Source organism: Antedon bifida, chromosome 9, assembly GCF_963402885.1.
Source record: "Antedon bifida chromosome 9, ecAntBifi1.1, whole genome shotgun sequence".
Taxonomy (NCBI): Eukaryota; Metazoa; Echinodermata; class Crinoidea; order Comatulida; family Antedonidae; genus Antedon; species Antedon bifida.
In genome coordinates, this window is record NC_136234.1 from 39508 (window position 1) to 55369 (window position 15862).

General features: G+C 32.2%; 1 protein-coding gene across 1 annotated transcript; it reads right to left on the bottom strand.

The window, feature by feature from the left end:
* Positions 1-420: 420 nt before the first annotated feature.
* Positions 421-13876, bottom strand: LOC144852061 (putative tubulin polyglutamylase ttll-15). The gene is made up of 13 exons (XM_078709754.1): positions 13751-13876; positions 12489-12727; positions 11841-11996; positions 10737-10856; positions 10445-10520; positions 9012-9250; positions 8241-8319; positions 7400-7508; positions 7207-7273; positions 3266-3393; positions 2990-3086; positions 2425-2538; positions 421-2315 (listed from the first exon to the last, which is right to left on the bottom strand). The coding sequence occupies exons 2-13, from the start codon at positions 12699-12701 to the stop codon at positions 2196-2198; spliced, it is 1518 nt and encodes a 505-aa protein (XP_078565880.1). The 5' UTR covers positions 12702-12727; positions 13751-13876; the 3' UTR covers positions 421-2195.
* Between the last annotated feature and the right edge of the window lie 1986 nt (positions 13877-15862).

The window sequence follows — 15862 nt, forward strand, 5'->3', positions numbered from 1 at the left end:
GACGGTCAACCGGCCGCATTATTTTGTTTCCTATCCAGTTAAGGCAGAAATCATGAATAATAATAATAATTATTTTCTATTATAAAGAATTGCAAGATAGCTGCCTTAATTGGCAAAAAAAATCATTTTTAATGAAATTGTTGATATTTGTAGACAACCGCTCTTCTTTAAATATTAAGGTGTCTCCTGATTTTGTTAATCTTCCTCTGGCCAACACAACAGACCACCTCATCAGTAAGGCTATCAACTTGATAGCCTTGGTCTATGTCCCTTCTATGTGAAAAGTTGTGTACTTCAATAGGCAACTTTGTCAAATGATTTTATTGCTTTTCCAAATTCCCCATACCAGTACAACAGTCACTGTTATCTAATCAGATACTATAAAGGATAATATATCAAACATTGTCATTTTGTAGTTTTATACTGCATTAAATTTCCTAACTTTCACATGCATGTGTGTCATTACTCAAGATACTAGTTGTTGCCTCAGCAGCCACTAATTCTATATGCCACTGAATTATATTTGGCAATGATCAAACTCCACAACTAAACAGTCAGATAAATTACAACTTTGATGTTTTGACCTCTAGTTATTTATTAAAAATCATTTCAATGATTGAACAATCTAATGACTAGTACATGTTGATACTAAGACCATACAAATCTATCTACTGAATCACAGACCTGCCAACCCCTAGGTTATAAAAATTTAAAAAATGATATTTCTAAATGGTTTTTTGTTTACTTTGTCGCAAGGTTATTACACAATAATAACAATTAATATCAATCAAATTTACTCATAAAATTATGATAAAATCTGTAAAATTGAGTGAGATCAACAAAATCAAGCGAGTTGGCAGGTCTGGAATCATTACAAACAAGTGTAAAAAAAACTCCCCACTAAAACTCAATATTGCGTAATATGTCGATACAGTCAACTCCCCCAATAGCATTAATAATGTACAATTCTAACGGTAGTCGATAAATATTTGTTGTAATTTTTTATTTAAATTTTAATTGTTTTAACAGTATTTTACAGAGCCTAAGCCGCTTTTGCAATCTGCATTTTTAATAGTTTTTTTAACAGTATTTTAACATTTTAATAGTATTTTAACATTGCCTTTTGCAATTTGATGTATTTTTCTTTGTTGTTTTATTGTCTTAATTATGCCAAGAAAAACAAATTTCCATTTTAAAGTGGACCAATACAATTTCTTGAATACTGGTATTCTAAATGTGTTTTTAATGGTAAAAAGAAATTTGGGACCTTTTAGACCTCAAAAAGTATGGTATTTGGAGGGTGTCTGGTTTTCAGAGAGTCTGTTACTGGGAGAGTCGACTGCAAAAACAAAAGCACAATTTCCATAATTACATTGACATTTTATGGAAAAATTCCATTAAAAAAACATGAGTATGAGTATATTCTACACATTGGTTAGTCTATGTGTTGACATAATTGTTATTATCAAAAAATGAACTACTAAAACTATACAGTACAAATGGGTAACATATCAAAGAAATAAATATATAATATATAATACAACAAATTTCAAAATGAAGCAAAAACCACTACTGTACAAAAGTTTACAAATATTTTAACACTGTAGGTGTATTTCTAGTAGCAGATTATTCCACAACATTGCACCATGATAAGTCAGACTTTTCTTTTTATATTCTGGATGAACAACATTTAAATACTATATCTTTCAACCTCTGTGGGCATAACCACATATGTTTTACATTGTTTGCCAAACAATTGTTATTTTGTTATTATTTTGATTAAATTATTTTTTCAATAACGGATAACATTGAGTACAATTTTTGATTTGAGTACACATTCCCTAACTGCAACATTTTTTAAATCTAAAAAAATATTAACAAAAATTATTTTGAATATCATCAATTTTGTTGTTGTTTATTATTTCATCAAATAAGTGATTCCAAATATTCACTGGTAGATGTCCATATTTCTGATTTTATTAGCTTCTGTACAAGTTTGTTCTCTTATTCCCAATTACCTGAACAATCGAAATTGACTCAAGATAGTTTTTGTTATAGTTTTTAATTTCTTTACCATTATTAACTTGAAGACGAAAAAAACATTTACTCAAATGTTGAATAAAAGATGTGAGTACAATTTTTGTAGATAAAGAGAATTTACTCTTTATGTTTTCTAAAATCAAATTGTGCAAACATTAGAAGCACCATGATTGTTCCTGACGACACTTTGAACGATACCACTTCCTTAGAAGTCTGTCATTTAAAGCAAGTTCATTATCAAGCTTATCCTGATACATTATACTTTCTTCTTGAGTCTAGGTAAATTGAAAAATTAGAATTTATTATTATTAAAAATCGGACACATAAAGTCAAAACAATTCAAAGAATAAATAAAGCACAATACAATTGCTAACAATAACTCACGAGAGATTCAGGGTATACACGTTTCATCTGTCGTTGATGTAAATGCTCCAAAAATGATTCAAATAGAAATTGTCTAACTTCATTTGTCAGGCAACGACTGCAAAGTTGACATTCCTAAAAAAATGATGATAAAAAAAACTTTACCAACACATCAGAAAATAAGACTTATCATACCTCAAAGACTTGAAGACTTGAGGGGCGGTTTAAATGCTTCTGGACCCGTGTCATTCTACAGGGATAACATTCTGTCAACAGAATTATTTCAAAGATAACATTTTGTATACACAATGGCTGTATTGTAACATAATTATACATATCCAAAATGGCACCCCCTACTAGAGGGTGTTAGAAATTTCATGACCTTAGAAATTTAAATAATTTGTAGTCACATGACCTGATTTTATTGGATTTCCTGTTTTTTTTACACATTGTAAAAAAGATATTTTGTTTTTTTTGTTTTTTCCTTTAAACAATTAACAATTTGTTGGGTTAGGGTTAAGATTATCATTTGTAATCATTCTGAAAACTTCAAAGCAAGTAAAAAAAAAATGTAACACTGATTTACCAATTGTTGACATCCATTGCATTCCTCACTGGAACAAGTCTCTGCATCCGTCTGAATATCACGTAAACTCACTCTCATTAAGTCTTGATCTTCAGAGCTGGAAAAAAATTGTTCAAATAGATACAAAGATATCCCACACTCGTCATAATAATGTAAGAAAAATAAATAAAATTGAAAATATATATTTGAAACAGAATTGTCCACATAGAACACTCATGTTGTGTTAATCTCCGCAAAAATAACCACTTTAGTAAAACCAGATGAACTTGTTCCTACCTTGATTTTAAACTAACTGGAATGTTTCGTGCAACATCAATTAGGCTAAATGTATTGTAAATAACTTGTTGGTAGAGTAGTTTGTTTGCAGAAAAATGACCTGTGGATAAGTTAGGTGACATGTTGACCTGAAATAAAACAGCAATTCAACAAATCTTCTTTGATCAACAAGAAACTTAAAAATGATATTGATAATTTTTAAAATGAGAATAAATTGAAAATTGTCTGTACAGTAATATCTTAGGAGCATAGCAATTCTAAAAATTGTATGAAGTATGAACTAGATTTAATTCATCACTATGACGAAGGTTATATGCATTGATTTAAATAAAGATAATTGATTTTTAAAGATATATTGATTGATTGATTTTGTCAGAATCTTTAATTATTTATAATATATGAAGATAGCATCTTGCTATCGCAAATACAATACATATACAATTAATGATGATTTCTCTAAATTTCACAATAAATCATACATATGTTATATTACACTTTAAGAAAATGAAATGCAAAATAATTGTTCCCGAGCATTCTGACGATATATATTAATTTTAAAATTTAGCATATCTTCACTAGTTTGTTAACTTACACGTGCATAGCCTGTCACTTTTGACGTGCTCATAACACGCAATTTTGAGTTGAAAAGTGAATAAAATATCATGAAATTATTAAAGAAAGGTTGTAAAACAGAAATTGGGCAAAAATAGTGCGTATTAACGTTTAAATTTGCGCACTCATGGCAATTTTTTAAACGCTTAAAATTGCCTGAAACGTACTCTAATTTTTCATCATCCTATTGTGATAATTGTGTTCGTCTTTAAATGGAAAAATGTGAAAAATAAGTTGATTCTGTTAATTTAAGTGGCCCGCTATAAATACAGCATGTATTGTGCGCAGATATTTTCATTTTGCTTTATGAAAGCATTTATCTTAATTAAATTATAAACATGTCATTGTACCCTGACTTCCGGAAAATTAAATGTTTCCCTCAAATGGGTACATCACACAGGTAAAGCTGTGTGCCTACCGGTTACAGTACACGGTTAACAAGATGGTGTGCTGTTCAAACGTATAAGTACAGATTTTAGATTTTCGTAAAAACGCAATGACTGTACAGTTGTCGACAGGGATTTGCCGTGATGTCATGTGTGCCGTGATGTCATGTGTGCATCATAAAATCTTGTTATTTACCCATAGAGTGTGCCATATGCAGCTAGAATTACTCAACCATATCTCATGATTAGAAACAATGTTCTTTTGATGATCACGATAACAATGCAATTGTCAACCATATCTCATGGTTAGAAACAATGTTCTTTTGATGATCACGATAACAATGCAATTGTCAACCATATCTCATGGTTAGAAACAATGTTCTTTTGATGATCACGATAACAATGCAATTGTCAACCATATCTCATGGTTAGAAACAATGTTCTTTTGATGATCACGATAACAATGCAATTGTCAACCATATCTCATGATTAGAAACAATGTTCTTTTGATGATCACGATAACAATGCAATTGTCAACCATATCTCATGGTTAGAAACAATGTTCTTTTGATGATCACGATAACAATGCAATTGTCAACCATATCTCATGATTAGAAACAATGTTCTTTTGATGATCACGATAACAATGCAATTGTCAACCATATCTCATGATTAGAAACAATGTTCTTTTGATGATCACGATAACAATGCAATTGTCAACCATATCTCATGGTTAGAAACAATGTTCTTTTGATGATCACGATAACAATGCAATTGTCAACCATATCTCATGATTAGAAACAATGTTCTTTTGATGATCACGATAACAATGCAATTGTCAACCATATCTCATGATTAGAAACAATGTTCTTTTGATGATCACGATAACAATGCAATTGTCAACCATATCTCATGGTTAGAAACAATGTTCTTTTGATGATCACGATAACAATGCAATTGTCAACCATATCTCATGATTAGAAACAATGTTCTTTTGATGATCACGATAACAATGCAATTGTCAACCATATCTCATGATTAGAAACAATGTTCTTTTGATGATCACGATAACAATGCAATTGTCAACCATATCTCATGATTAGAAACAATGTTCTTTTGATGATCACGATAACAATGCAATTGTCAACCATATCTCATGATTAGAAACAATGTTCTTTTGATGATCACGATAACAATGCAATTGTCAACCATATCTCATGGTTAGAAACAATGTTCTTTTGATGATCACGATAACAATGCAATTGTCAACCATATCTCATGATTAGAAACAATGTTCTTTTGATGATCACGATAACAATGCAATTGTCAACCATATCTCATGATTAGAAACAATGTTCTTTTGATGATCACGATAACAATGCAATTGTCAACCATATCTCATGGTTAGAAACAATGTTCTTTTGATGATCACGATAACAATGCAATTGTCAACCATATCTCATGGTTAGAAACAATGTTCTTTTGATGATCACGATAACAATGCAATTGTCAACCATATCTCATGATTAGAAACAATGTTCTTTTGATGATCACGATAACAATGCAATTGTCAACCATATCTCATGGTTAGAAACAATGTTCTTTTGATGATCACGATAACAATGCAATTGTCAACCATATCTCATGGTTAGAAACAATGTTCTTTTGATGATCACGATAACAATGCAATTGTCAACCATATCTCATGATTAGAAACAATGTTCTTTTGATGATCACGATAACAATGCAATTGTCAACCATATCTCATGATTAGAAACAATGTTCTTTTGATGATCACGATAACAATGCAATTGTCAACCATATCTCATGGTTAGAAACAATGTTCTTTTGATGATCACGATAACAATGCAATTGTCAACCATATCTCATGGTTAGAAACAATGTTCTTTTGATGATCACGATAACAATGCAATTGTCAACCATATCTCATGGTTAGAAACAATGTTCTTTTGATGATCACGATAACAATGCAATTGTCAACCATATCTCATGGTTAGAAACAATGTTCTTTTGATGATCACGATAACAATGCAATTGTCAACCATATCTCATGATTAGAAACAATGTTCTTTTGATGATCACGATAACAATGCAATTGTCAACCATATCTCATGGTTAGAAACAATGTTCTTTTGATGATCACGATAACAATGCAATTGTCAACCATATCTCATGGTTAGAAACAATGTTCTTTTGATGATCACGATAACAATGCAATTGTCAACCATATCTCATGATTAGAAACAATGTTCTTTTGATGATCACGATAACAATGCAATTGTCAACCATATCTCATGATTAGAAACAATGTTCTTTTGATGATCACGATAACAATGCAATTGTCAACCATATCTCATGGTTAGAAACAATGTTCTTTTGATGATCACGATAACAATGCAATTGTCAACCATATCTCATGATTAGAAACAATGTTCTTTTGATGATCACGATAACAATGCAATTGTCAACCATATCTCATGGTTAGAAACAATGTTCTTTTGATGATCACGATAACAATGCAATTGTCAACCATATCTCATGATTAGAAACAATGTTCTTTTGATGATCACGATAACAATGCAATTGTCAACCATATCTCATGATTAGAAACAATGTTCTTTTGATGATCACGATAACAATGCAATTGTCAACCATATCTCATGGTTAGAAACAATGTTCTTTTGATGATCACGATAACAATGCAATTGTCAACCATATCTCATGGTTAGAAACAATGTTCTTTTGATGATCACGATAACAATGCAATTGTCTTCCAAACCATTTAGCTATATAGTTTATCATCAACACATTATTATATAATAATTTGTTTATATTTTACAGTAAAAGTTGTCATTTAACTATATAATAAATACTATAATGTAAAGTGCACTTAATGTGAAGAAATAAAATCACAAATCATACCTCCATCAAGTAAAGATTTAAGTCCTTATCTAAAACAAAGTCAAATCGGGTCAGCTCAAAAAATATGCTATAAATTAAAGTAAAACAAATCAGTGTTAATTCAATATCTACAAGATAGGTAAAAGTGTATAAATGAAAAAAGATTATAAACACATCTACTGTGTGGTATATAAAAACATGATTTTGAACTTACTTTTTATGTTGGTACTTCTCCAATGATTGCTGTAATTGTGGTAGCTTGCTAAGAAATACTTTTTGAATGGCATCTTCTATTTGTTTGTCTACTTTAGAAGAATCCAAACCTAGATTACAAAATGACCATATTAATCAAACTAATGTGTAGATACAGTACAGTATTTTGTGTTTATTGAATTTTAAAGTCAAGCTCAACAAAACAAAATGTTACAACTACAAGGAGGTAATGTCACATAAAAAATATCATATCTCGTGGCCTGATTTACAAGGCGAGAAAAATAAACATAAAAAACACAGAAAAAAAACACCCAGGAGGGAGAACACTGCCGCAAAGAAAGAAAATTAAGAATATTAAGAGCTTGATATAAAAAGGCATTGGACTACAAACAAATCGTTCGGCTGCCTTTGGATCAACAACTTGTGATGACATTGGACATATTTTGTTGCAAAATTAAAACATTGGGTCGACGACACCATTACATCTGTCCACGACAGTGTGTGTGAACTACTACACCGGGGTAACCCCCTACTCGTCTCGAAAGAAATACTATCGCAATTCAACATCACTGTGCTTTAGCGATAGTCGCGCAATCTATTAGTGAAGATGAGGTTGACAAAGCAGTGACACAAGAAAGTGCGTCCGCCTCTGAATTGCCGTTACTTTTAGATGTGGCAAATATTATTTTTTACATTTAAAAAAGAAAATTCTCTGTTTTCAATTTATTTCACTAAAAATACTAGATTGCCTAGCCTATGGGCTCCTACTGTAATTTGGCTCGTTTGTACTTGCAGTAGATTTCAGACATAAAATAAAACAAGAGTAATTACAAAAAGCTTACCCCTTGATTTGATGTGAGCATACAATGTTTCCTTGTGTGTAAATTTCATATCAGTATAATACTGATGTAGTGATGGCATCTGATATATTAAAACAAATTAGGTATCAGGTACAAAGAAAAAAATAGTATTTTATAGTAGTATATGGCCTGTTAAAACTGCCAAAACTTGATTAATTGAATTCTGGAGACATCCTTAAGGCAAAACATTTCCATGAAATGAGGGTAATGTTCACCACAATCAAACTCTAATTAAGGGACAGGGACAATTTTTACTGTGCCAGATGTTTCAAAATGTGCAGTAAAGCCAATTGTTTTTTAAATTTAATAAATAGTAAAATGAAGTTCTAAACTTAACCTAATCTTCTATCTTTTGTTATTATTTCAATGATTTATGTTGGATTGGATTTTAGGAAATGGCCTGACCATTGCAACTGTAACATAGGCTGAGCTAAAGTTTCAATTCTTCAGGAGTCCAGTTGGCCTTATAAATATTATGGCTTATCAGATGAAATTATTCTTTTAATACTGTATACAAGGCTACACTGTATCAGAAAGTAAAAAAAGCTGTATATAAGATATATTATATACAGTATATTTAAGAATGTCTTTCTTAAAACAAAGTTTATGATGGTAGAAACTACTGAAAAAATATATGTTTTTCAGAGTAAAAAAATGTTTTACTGTTTAGTATATCCACGTAAATTTGAAAATGTGTCTATTTGTTGCATTCAGAACAATGTTAACAGAGCCTGTAAACATAGTTTATCTAACCTTCCATGTTGGTGTATAGTCATCAGTAACCACATAAGTATTGACATCATCAAAATTTGTCTTATCATACTTTTTTCCACAATATCTTATAAGCATATCCCCTGAATAGTAGTAAACCCGCAGAGGAGAAACAGATGTCACAACTGTGTACACTCCAATATCAAATTTTTTCCCATCAACCAGTAATGGATCCTGAACAAATTCTTGTACAAACGTGTTTTCCATCTTTAAATCCAAAGCTATAAGAAATAAATTAAATACAATTTTAAAAGTAAACTATCATTCAGTATTATGCAGTAGATCAAAGAATATATATTAGAAGAAAGAGCAATCCGCAATGTTTGCATTGGAAATTTTCAAGACCTTTAACCAACAGAGCATGGATACCTACCCTAACCCTAACCCTAACAGAGCATGGATACCTACCCTAACACAAGCAGATGTATAAAGACTAAAGACCAACAGAGCATGGATACCTACCCTAACACAAGCAGATGTATAAAGACTAAAGATCAACAGAGCATGGATACCTACCCTAACACGAGCAGATGTATAAAGACTAAAGACCAACAGAGCATGGATACCTACCCTAACACGAGCAGATGTATAAAGACTAAAGACCAACAGAGCATGGATACCTACCCTAACATGAGCAGATGTATAAAGACTAAAGACCAACAGAGCATGGATACCTACCCTAACATGAGCAGATGTATAAAGACTAAAGACCAACAGAGCATGGATACCTACCCTAACACGAGCAGATGTATAAAGACTAAAGACCAACAGAGCATGGATACCTACCCTAACACAAGCAGATGTATAAAGACTAAAGACCAACAGAGCATGGATACCTACCCTAACACGAGCAGATGTATAAAGACTAAAGACCAACAGAGCATGGATACCTACCCTAACATGAGCAGATGTATAAAGACTAAAGACCAACAGAGCATGGATACCTACCCTAACACGAGCAGATGTATAAAGACTAAAGACCAACAGAGCATGGATACCTACCCTAACACGAGCAGATGTATAAAGACTAAAGACCAACAGAGCATGGATACCTACCCTAATACGAGCAGATGTATAAAGACTAAAGAACACTTAAAATACACCACAAGCTAGGTATGAACACATTACAACTTCAAGTAAGTACACTATACATTTCATAAAAAATGTTGTAAGCTTTTTAATTTCCAATTCGAACATTATTTTAATTTAGCGATCAATCCTCACACGGCGCCACGCATGGCGATCACTGTGTAATTTACTTTGTGTTTTAACATTTTACTGATTTTATTTTATTTTTATATTAAGTTGCCATAAGAAAAACCAATTTCAAATCTTTCGTTGAACTATTTGACAATAAAGTTATCTTGTATCTTATGAAGAACACAAATTGCATCATGAGTAAACTATAATCATACCTTCTACATTCTTTACCCGTATACCCCGATGATTACTGCTCTTCTGTACCCATAATTTTTCAGGATGATCTAATATCTGGAGAAAATTTACCGTTTTATATCAATTTAAACTGAGAAACTATCAATGACAATTATTCTGTTTCAGAAATTTATAAAAAAAACTAAGTTACTTTTAAGTGTTTATTCCATGGTCTCAGTCATCCACATTAAATGGTGAAATTGTTTTTTATTGTTTTATTAACAAAATGTTTTGTGATACCATGCAATAGATAATAATAAGTACCTTACTTACATATTGTTTAAATAATGATTTCTGCTGAGGCATTTGAAATGCTTTTGGAATATATTCAATATCAGACAAAACTAAAGTTACTTTGTTTGTTATGAAACCTGAACCTGGAATATGATTGACCTGTTTAAAAGAGACAAATAATTGTTATCCTTTTTCCCTGCATAATACGGTATATGCCTATAGCATATTTTCTGTGTCACACCTGTATTTAAGACCCGACTTGTATACAAACCAAAAATGGACTTGAACTACCAAGACAGGAAAAAGGCCACGCCAGAGAGGGTGCAATATTTGTACTAGTTCCCGGCAAAAAGGGAACTGTTCGTGACGGGGTTTGCGATAACATAGGCGGCTAGATTTCATTGATTCAAAGGTAGGATCCCTTTAGCGATGGACTTAGCATAAAGTATAGCTAAAATCCATGTTGAAATTGTGCCATAAATTGTGACATTTTGACACTGGATGGGCCAGTGACTTAAACTACTATTTTCATTTTCCACGCTTGTGCTACCAAATTCTCGGACAGTTCTACATAAAATAAACAATGCAGTGAAGATTTCCGGGGCTCTAACAGCTCTATTTTTTAAAATATTCTTAGCTCCACCCTCACCATGGTGAGCTGGTCCTGGGGCTGGTCCTGTAGAAATCCAGTTTCTGGGGACATAACAGCTCTATTTTTTAAAATCTTCTTAGCTCCACCCTCACCATGGTGAGCTGGTCCTGGGGCTGGTCCTGTAAAAATCCAGTTTCTGAGGACATAACAGCTCTATTTTTCAAAATGTTGTTTCATATTTCAGAGTTAGTAGGTTAGTTCCGCATTTACAATTTTCATATTTTATGTTGCCTGAAGTATGGGAATATGATCCATGACATTACTTTAAACATGTCTTTTATGTTGCCTGAAGTATGGGAATATGATCCATGACATTACTTTAAACATGTATTTTATGTTGCCTGAAGTATGGGAATATGATCCATGACATTACTTTAAACATGTCTTTTTTAGAATATTCTTTATTAATTTTTTAGATCTTTTACTTAAAAAAACATGGAGGTTTGAAAACATTCTCATTCACCTATCTTTGGCAGAGATAATTTACCTACCTTTTGATGAGATCTCATCTTTGAAATTTTCTCACGAAGCTCTGTAAATGGATAATCATGCGACCACAATACATCCCAATCAGAATTGTGTCCACCTTTTATGTAGCCTATTCGATCAAAAACTGCCAAAACATGGTCCAAATAACCAGTTTGTATCTATATGAAATACCATTTTTTTGTCAATTTATTATATTATAAATTATATAACACTAAATAAACTCCTGTCATTTGATTGGACAATTGTTGGTCACATGATAAAGCAGGAACGCTAGCAGGTTAAACCCAGTACCGTTTTTGATTACGATCATGCGTGAAATTACCTCACGACGTAAATATTTTTAATACGTTTTTTCCCAAATTTCGGTCTGTATAACCAACAGACATACGGTAGTTAAAAAGAGTAAATGGTCTAATATTTCATTGAGGCAACCACAAGTGCCTTAACAATGCATATATACAATACCAATACCATTTTGAGCATGTCCAAATTTTAAAAATTGTTTGTGCCGTTTGTGTAAAAGTGCAAAATGCAAATAACATTAAAAGACCGATTTTGCATTTGATTATCGTTTTTCATAACTTTTATGATAAATTCTAATTCATTTTCATGAACTCTGACTAAATAGCTGGTAAGAATAATATACTTGCATTTCGAGCATGAATCCAATAAACTGGCGTGTTTCCTTTTACAAAAGACAGTGGTTCATATACTTCTACAGCGTGGTGAGTTTTCATGTGTAACTTTTGCATAATATGTAACTCATGAACATTCCATAATGTTACAACAACACCGATGATCAGTGCAGTAATGCACAAATATAAGAGTTGTGTAGAGAAACGAAAATGTCTTGTGGGTTTCATCGGTGGATATTTCTATGGACATGTATCTGAAATGCAGAAAAAAATTAATACTAAATATGAATTCCATCTTTCACACGAAATTCCACTCACATAACAAATTGCACTCTTCATGTTGTATGGGTTCATTGAGAGGATAGGATCACATTTGTTCTCATACAAGTTTTTACATATGTATAAACTAATACCAACTGAGATTTTTTAGGGAAATTTTAATATTTCTGCAATGCTTTGGTCTATCTATATATATTAATGCTACTGAATATATATCTGAAACCGCTGAATGGTACGTGCTCACATTTAGCACACTGGTGTTTCTTGATGGGCCGCACACGATAGGCTATATCATTTTCCTGAATTTTAAGGATAAACACTAAAAAAAAGGCAAAAAATAACAGTAATTTGGCGTTTCAGTGGCCATGTTTTGCGAGTTGTTACTTAATCTTGATTGAATAATTGATAAACTCCAACTGGAGTATCACTCAATGTGTGAGTAGAGGTTGAGGAGGGGAGAGCTAATCATATATTTGGAGAAGGTACGTATCAACTACTACAATGCCTCCACTGTTGTGTACCGCAATCCAATGGCCGGATCTACAAATACCATGCCGAGGCCGCAAAATTAAAAGTTCAGTCTCGTTAATTAATTTAATTACACCTATCCTTGGAACATAATAATGTATTTTGTAAATCACAGCTATAGCTCAGTGAGTAAAACGCCTTGGCCATTGATATCAATGCTTAGTATTAGTAATACTAATAGTATTAGTAAATTCAAGTTCGAATCTCAAAAGTGGGCCGAATCGTCCCACCAAAAGTGGGCCGAATCGTCTCATGGCCGAATCGTCCCGGATTCGGGCTAGGCTAGCTAGTTAGGCTACTAGCTAGGGCTAGGCCTTGTTGTGACGACTGACTGAATAAATGCTGCTGCTCTAGTCTAGGCCTATAGACTCTGCTGATGTGTACGGTGGTGTGTGGCTACCTCCTATACAGAATTATTAAAATATCTTCAAATTCTAGGCCTATTATTGTTACAATAATAATGTTCTTACCGTAACTAGAACTATGAGGGCTCAGTACTACTATTAATATTATATTTACATGACCAGTGGAGTAATGTATAAATCTGTCACTCGTGAAAAAATATTGTTGTTGTCACGCATCAGTGAGCATGGAGAAGGACGATCAGGGGGGATCAAGTCAAGTCGCCCCATACAAAGTCGCCCCATCGCAAAGTCGCCCCATCGCAAAGTCGCCCCATCGCAAAGTCGCCCCATCGAAAAGTCGCCCACGATTTTATATCGGTATGAAGCGCCGCCGCCGCCGCTAGTACGCTGTTTTAATTATATCGGTTGCGTTTGATATCGATCGCGTTGTCACTTTGGTCGCGCTAAGTCGTATACATTATAATGGTGTGTATCCTAATAATTAGCCTATATACATAATTTGTGTTTTAATTTTTATTTTACAGGTTTTAATGGAGTAATGTGCTTTTTGAAAATCATTACAAAAAATAGTTCCTTGTTTTGAAAGTTTCTAAAAGGATTACCCCTGATTTAGTTTCGAAAATGTTAATTTAATATGATTTTAAAATTAGTTACCAAATCCACAATTACGAATCTTTCTTCAATCTACAAGAAGTGGATACAGCTCATTTTTTTAGGATAATATAATAATAAATGTATAAAAGTGATGTAGTAGGCCTGTCGTATATATTAGGCTAGTTAAAACAGCGTTATGTAAGACAATGAGAGTAGGGCAAAAACATCTAATTACTCAACTCCCTGACGCAAAAACTACAATTACAATCCTGTTATGGGTTACTTATTGATCATTTGCATTTATTGACAAGTATAGGCCTATGTCTATTGTTATTTAATATTATATTATGGTTATGACTTTTCAAAATGAAGAAATAAAAAAAAATCAAAAAAAAGGACCGCATCGCCGATATGATCGTTTTACATGCAGGTATTTTAATAAAAATTAAGACGCTACATTTTGACCATGGAAAACACATCGTACAGTTATGCATGTTTTTTAAAAAGGGGAATCCCCGGGTCAGCAGAAACACGTAGCTGTGAGGAAACAGCTGTCAGCAGAAGGCGCAGCTCCGATTGGTTTCAGAAATTGTGAGTCGCCTTTTAAGTAACAGCACAATGATCATTTTACTGAAGAAACTCCTTTCAACCTTTTGGTTATAACGATCTAATTTAATCAAACCTAATAAATATCCTCATATCGGGTGTTTATTGAATTTTAAATTAAACAAGACAGTGAAGAGGCACGGAATAATACGTACACGGACGTACGACGAATACACACACGCACATCATCATTCATTTTTACGATATATTTTGGTGATATAATAGTATACTGTATACAAATTAGTTTACGTAGTTTGTTGCACACAAACGTAGCCTACGATCCCTATAAAATTTTACATTTAAATAATTATGTATCTGTACCGTTAAATGACATGCCGAATATTATATTATGTATCTGTACCGTAATAAATGACATGCCGAATATTATATTATGTATCTGTGCCGTTAAATGACATGCCGAATATTATATTATGTATCTGTACCGTTAAATGACATATGCCGAATATTATATTATTATCTTAAACTATGTTTACAAATTGTCATTTTTGAAGGCACACATTTTTCTCCTAGACCTGTGTAAAATAAAAATAAAAACAATTCATTATTAATAATAAATATTCATCGACCATCATGCTAGTACTAATACACGGCGGGACTTTCCCTTTTTATGACTACACCTACCGTGTTATTTTGTGTTCAAATTGCCCAAAAATATCAATTGCGTAATTGCGTAACTTGTAAATTATTTTAACGTTTAAAGATGTATTGTCACCCAAAAACATGAAAAATAAAGATTTATAAACAGACTTTGAATAGATTATTTTTTAGTTAAGTTAATCATTTCTGTAGAAAAAAAAATGGAAAAATTAATTTTTCACTTATAAAAATTCATTACAAAATAAATGGTTAAATTCAACCAAAAACCCATTGGCTGGCAGCCAATTTGACCAGGGATTTTTCACCTCCCTGATTTGACTATATAATTTTTTTGCTTTAAATTACATTTTTTTAGGTAAATACTTTTTTTTCCGATCCAATTTTTGGTTAAAGTGGATA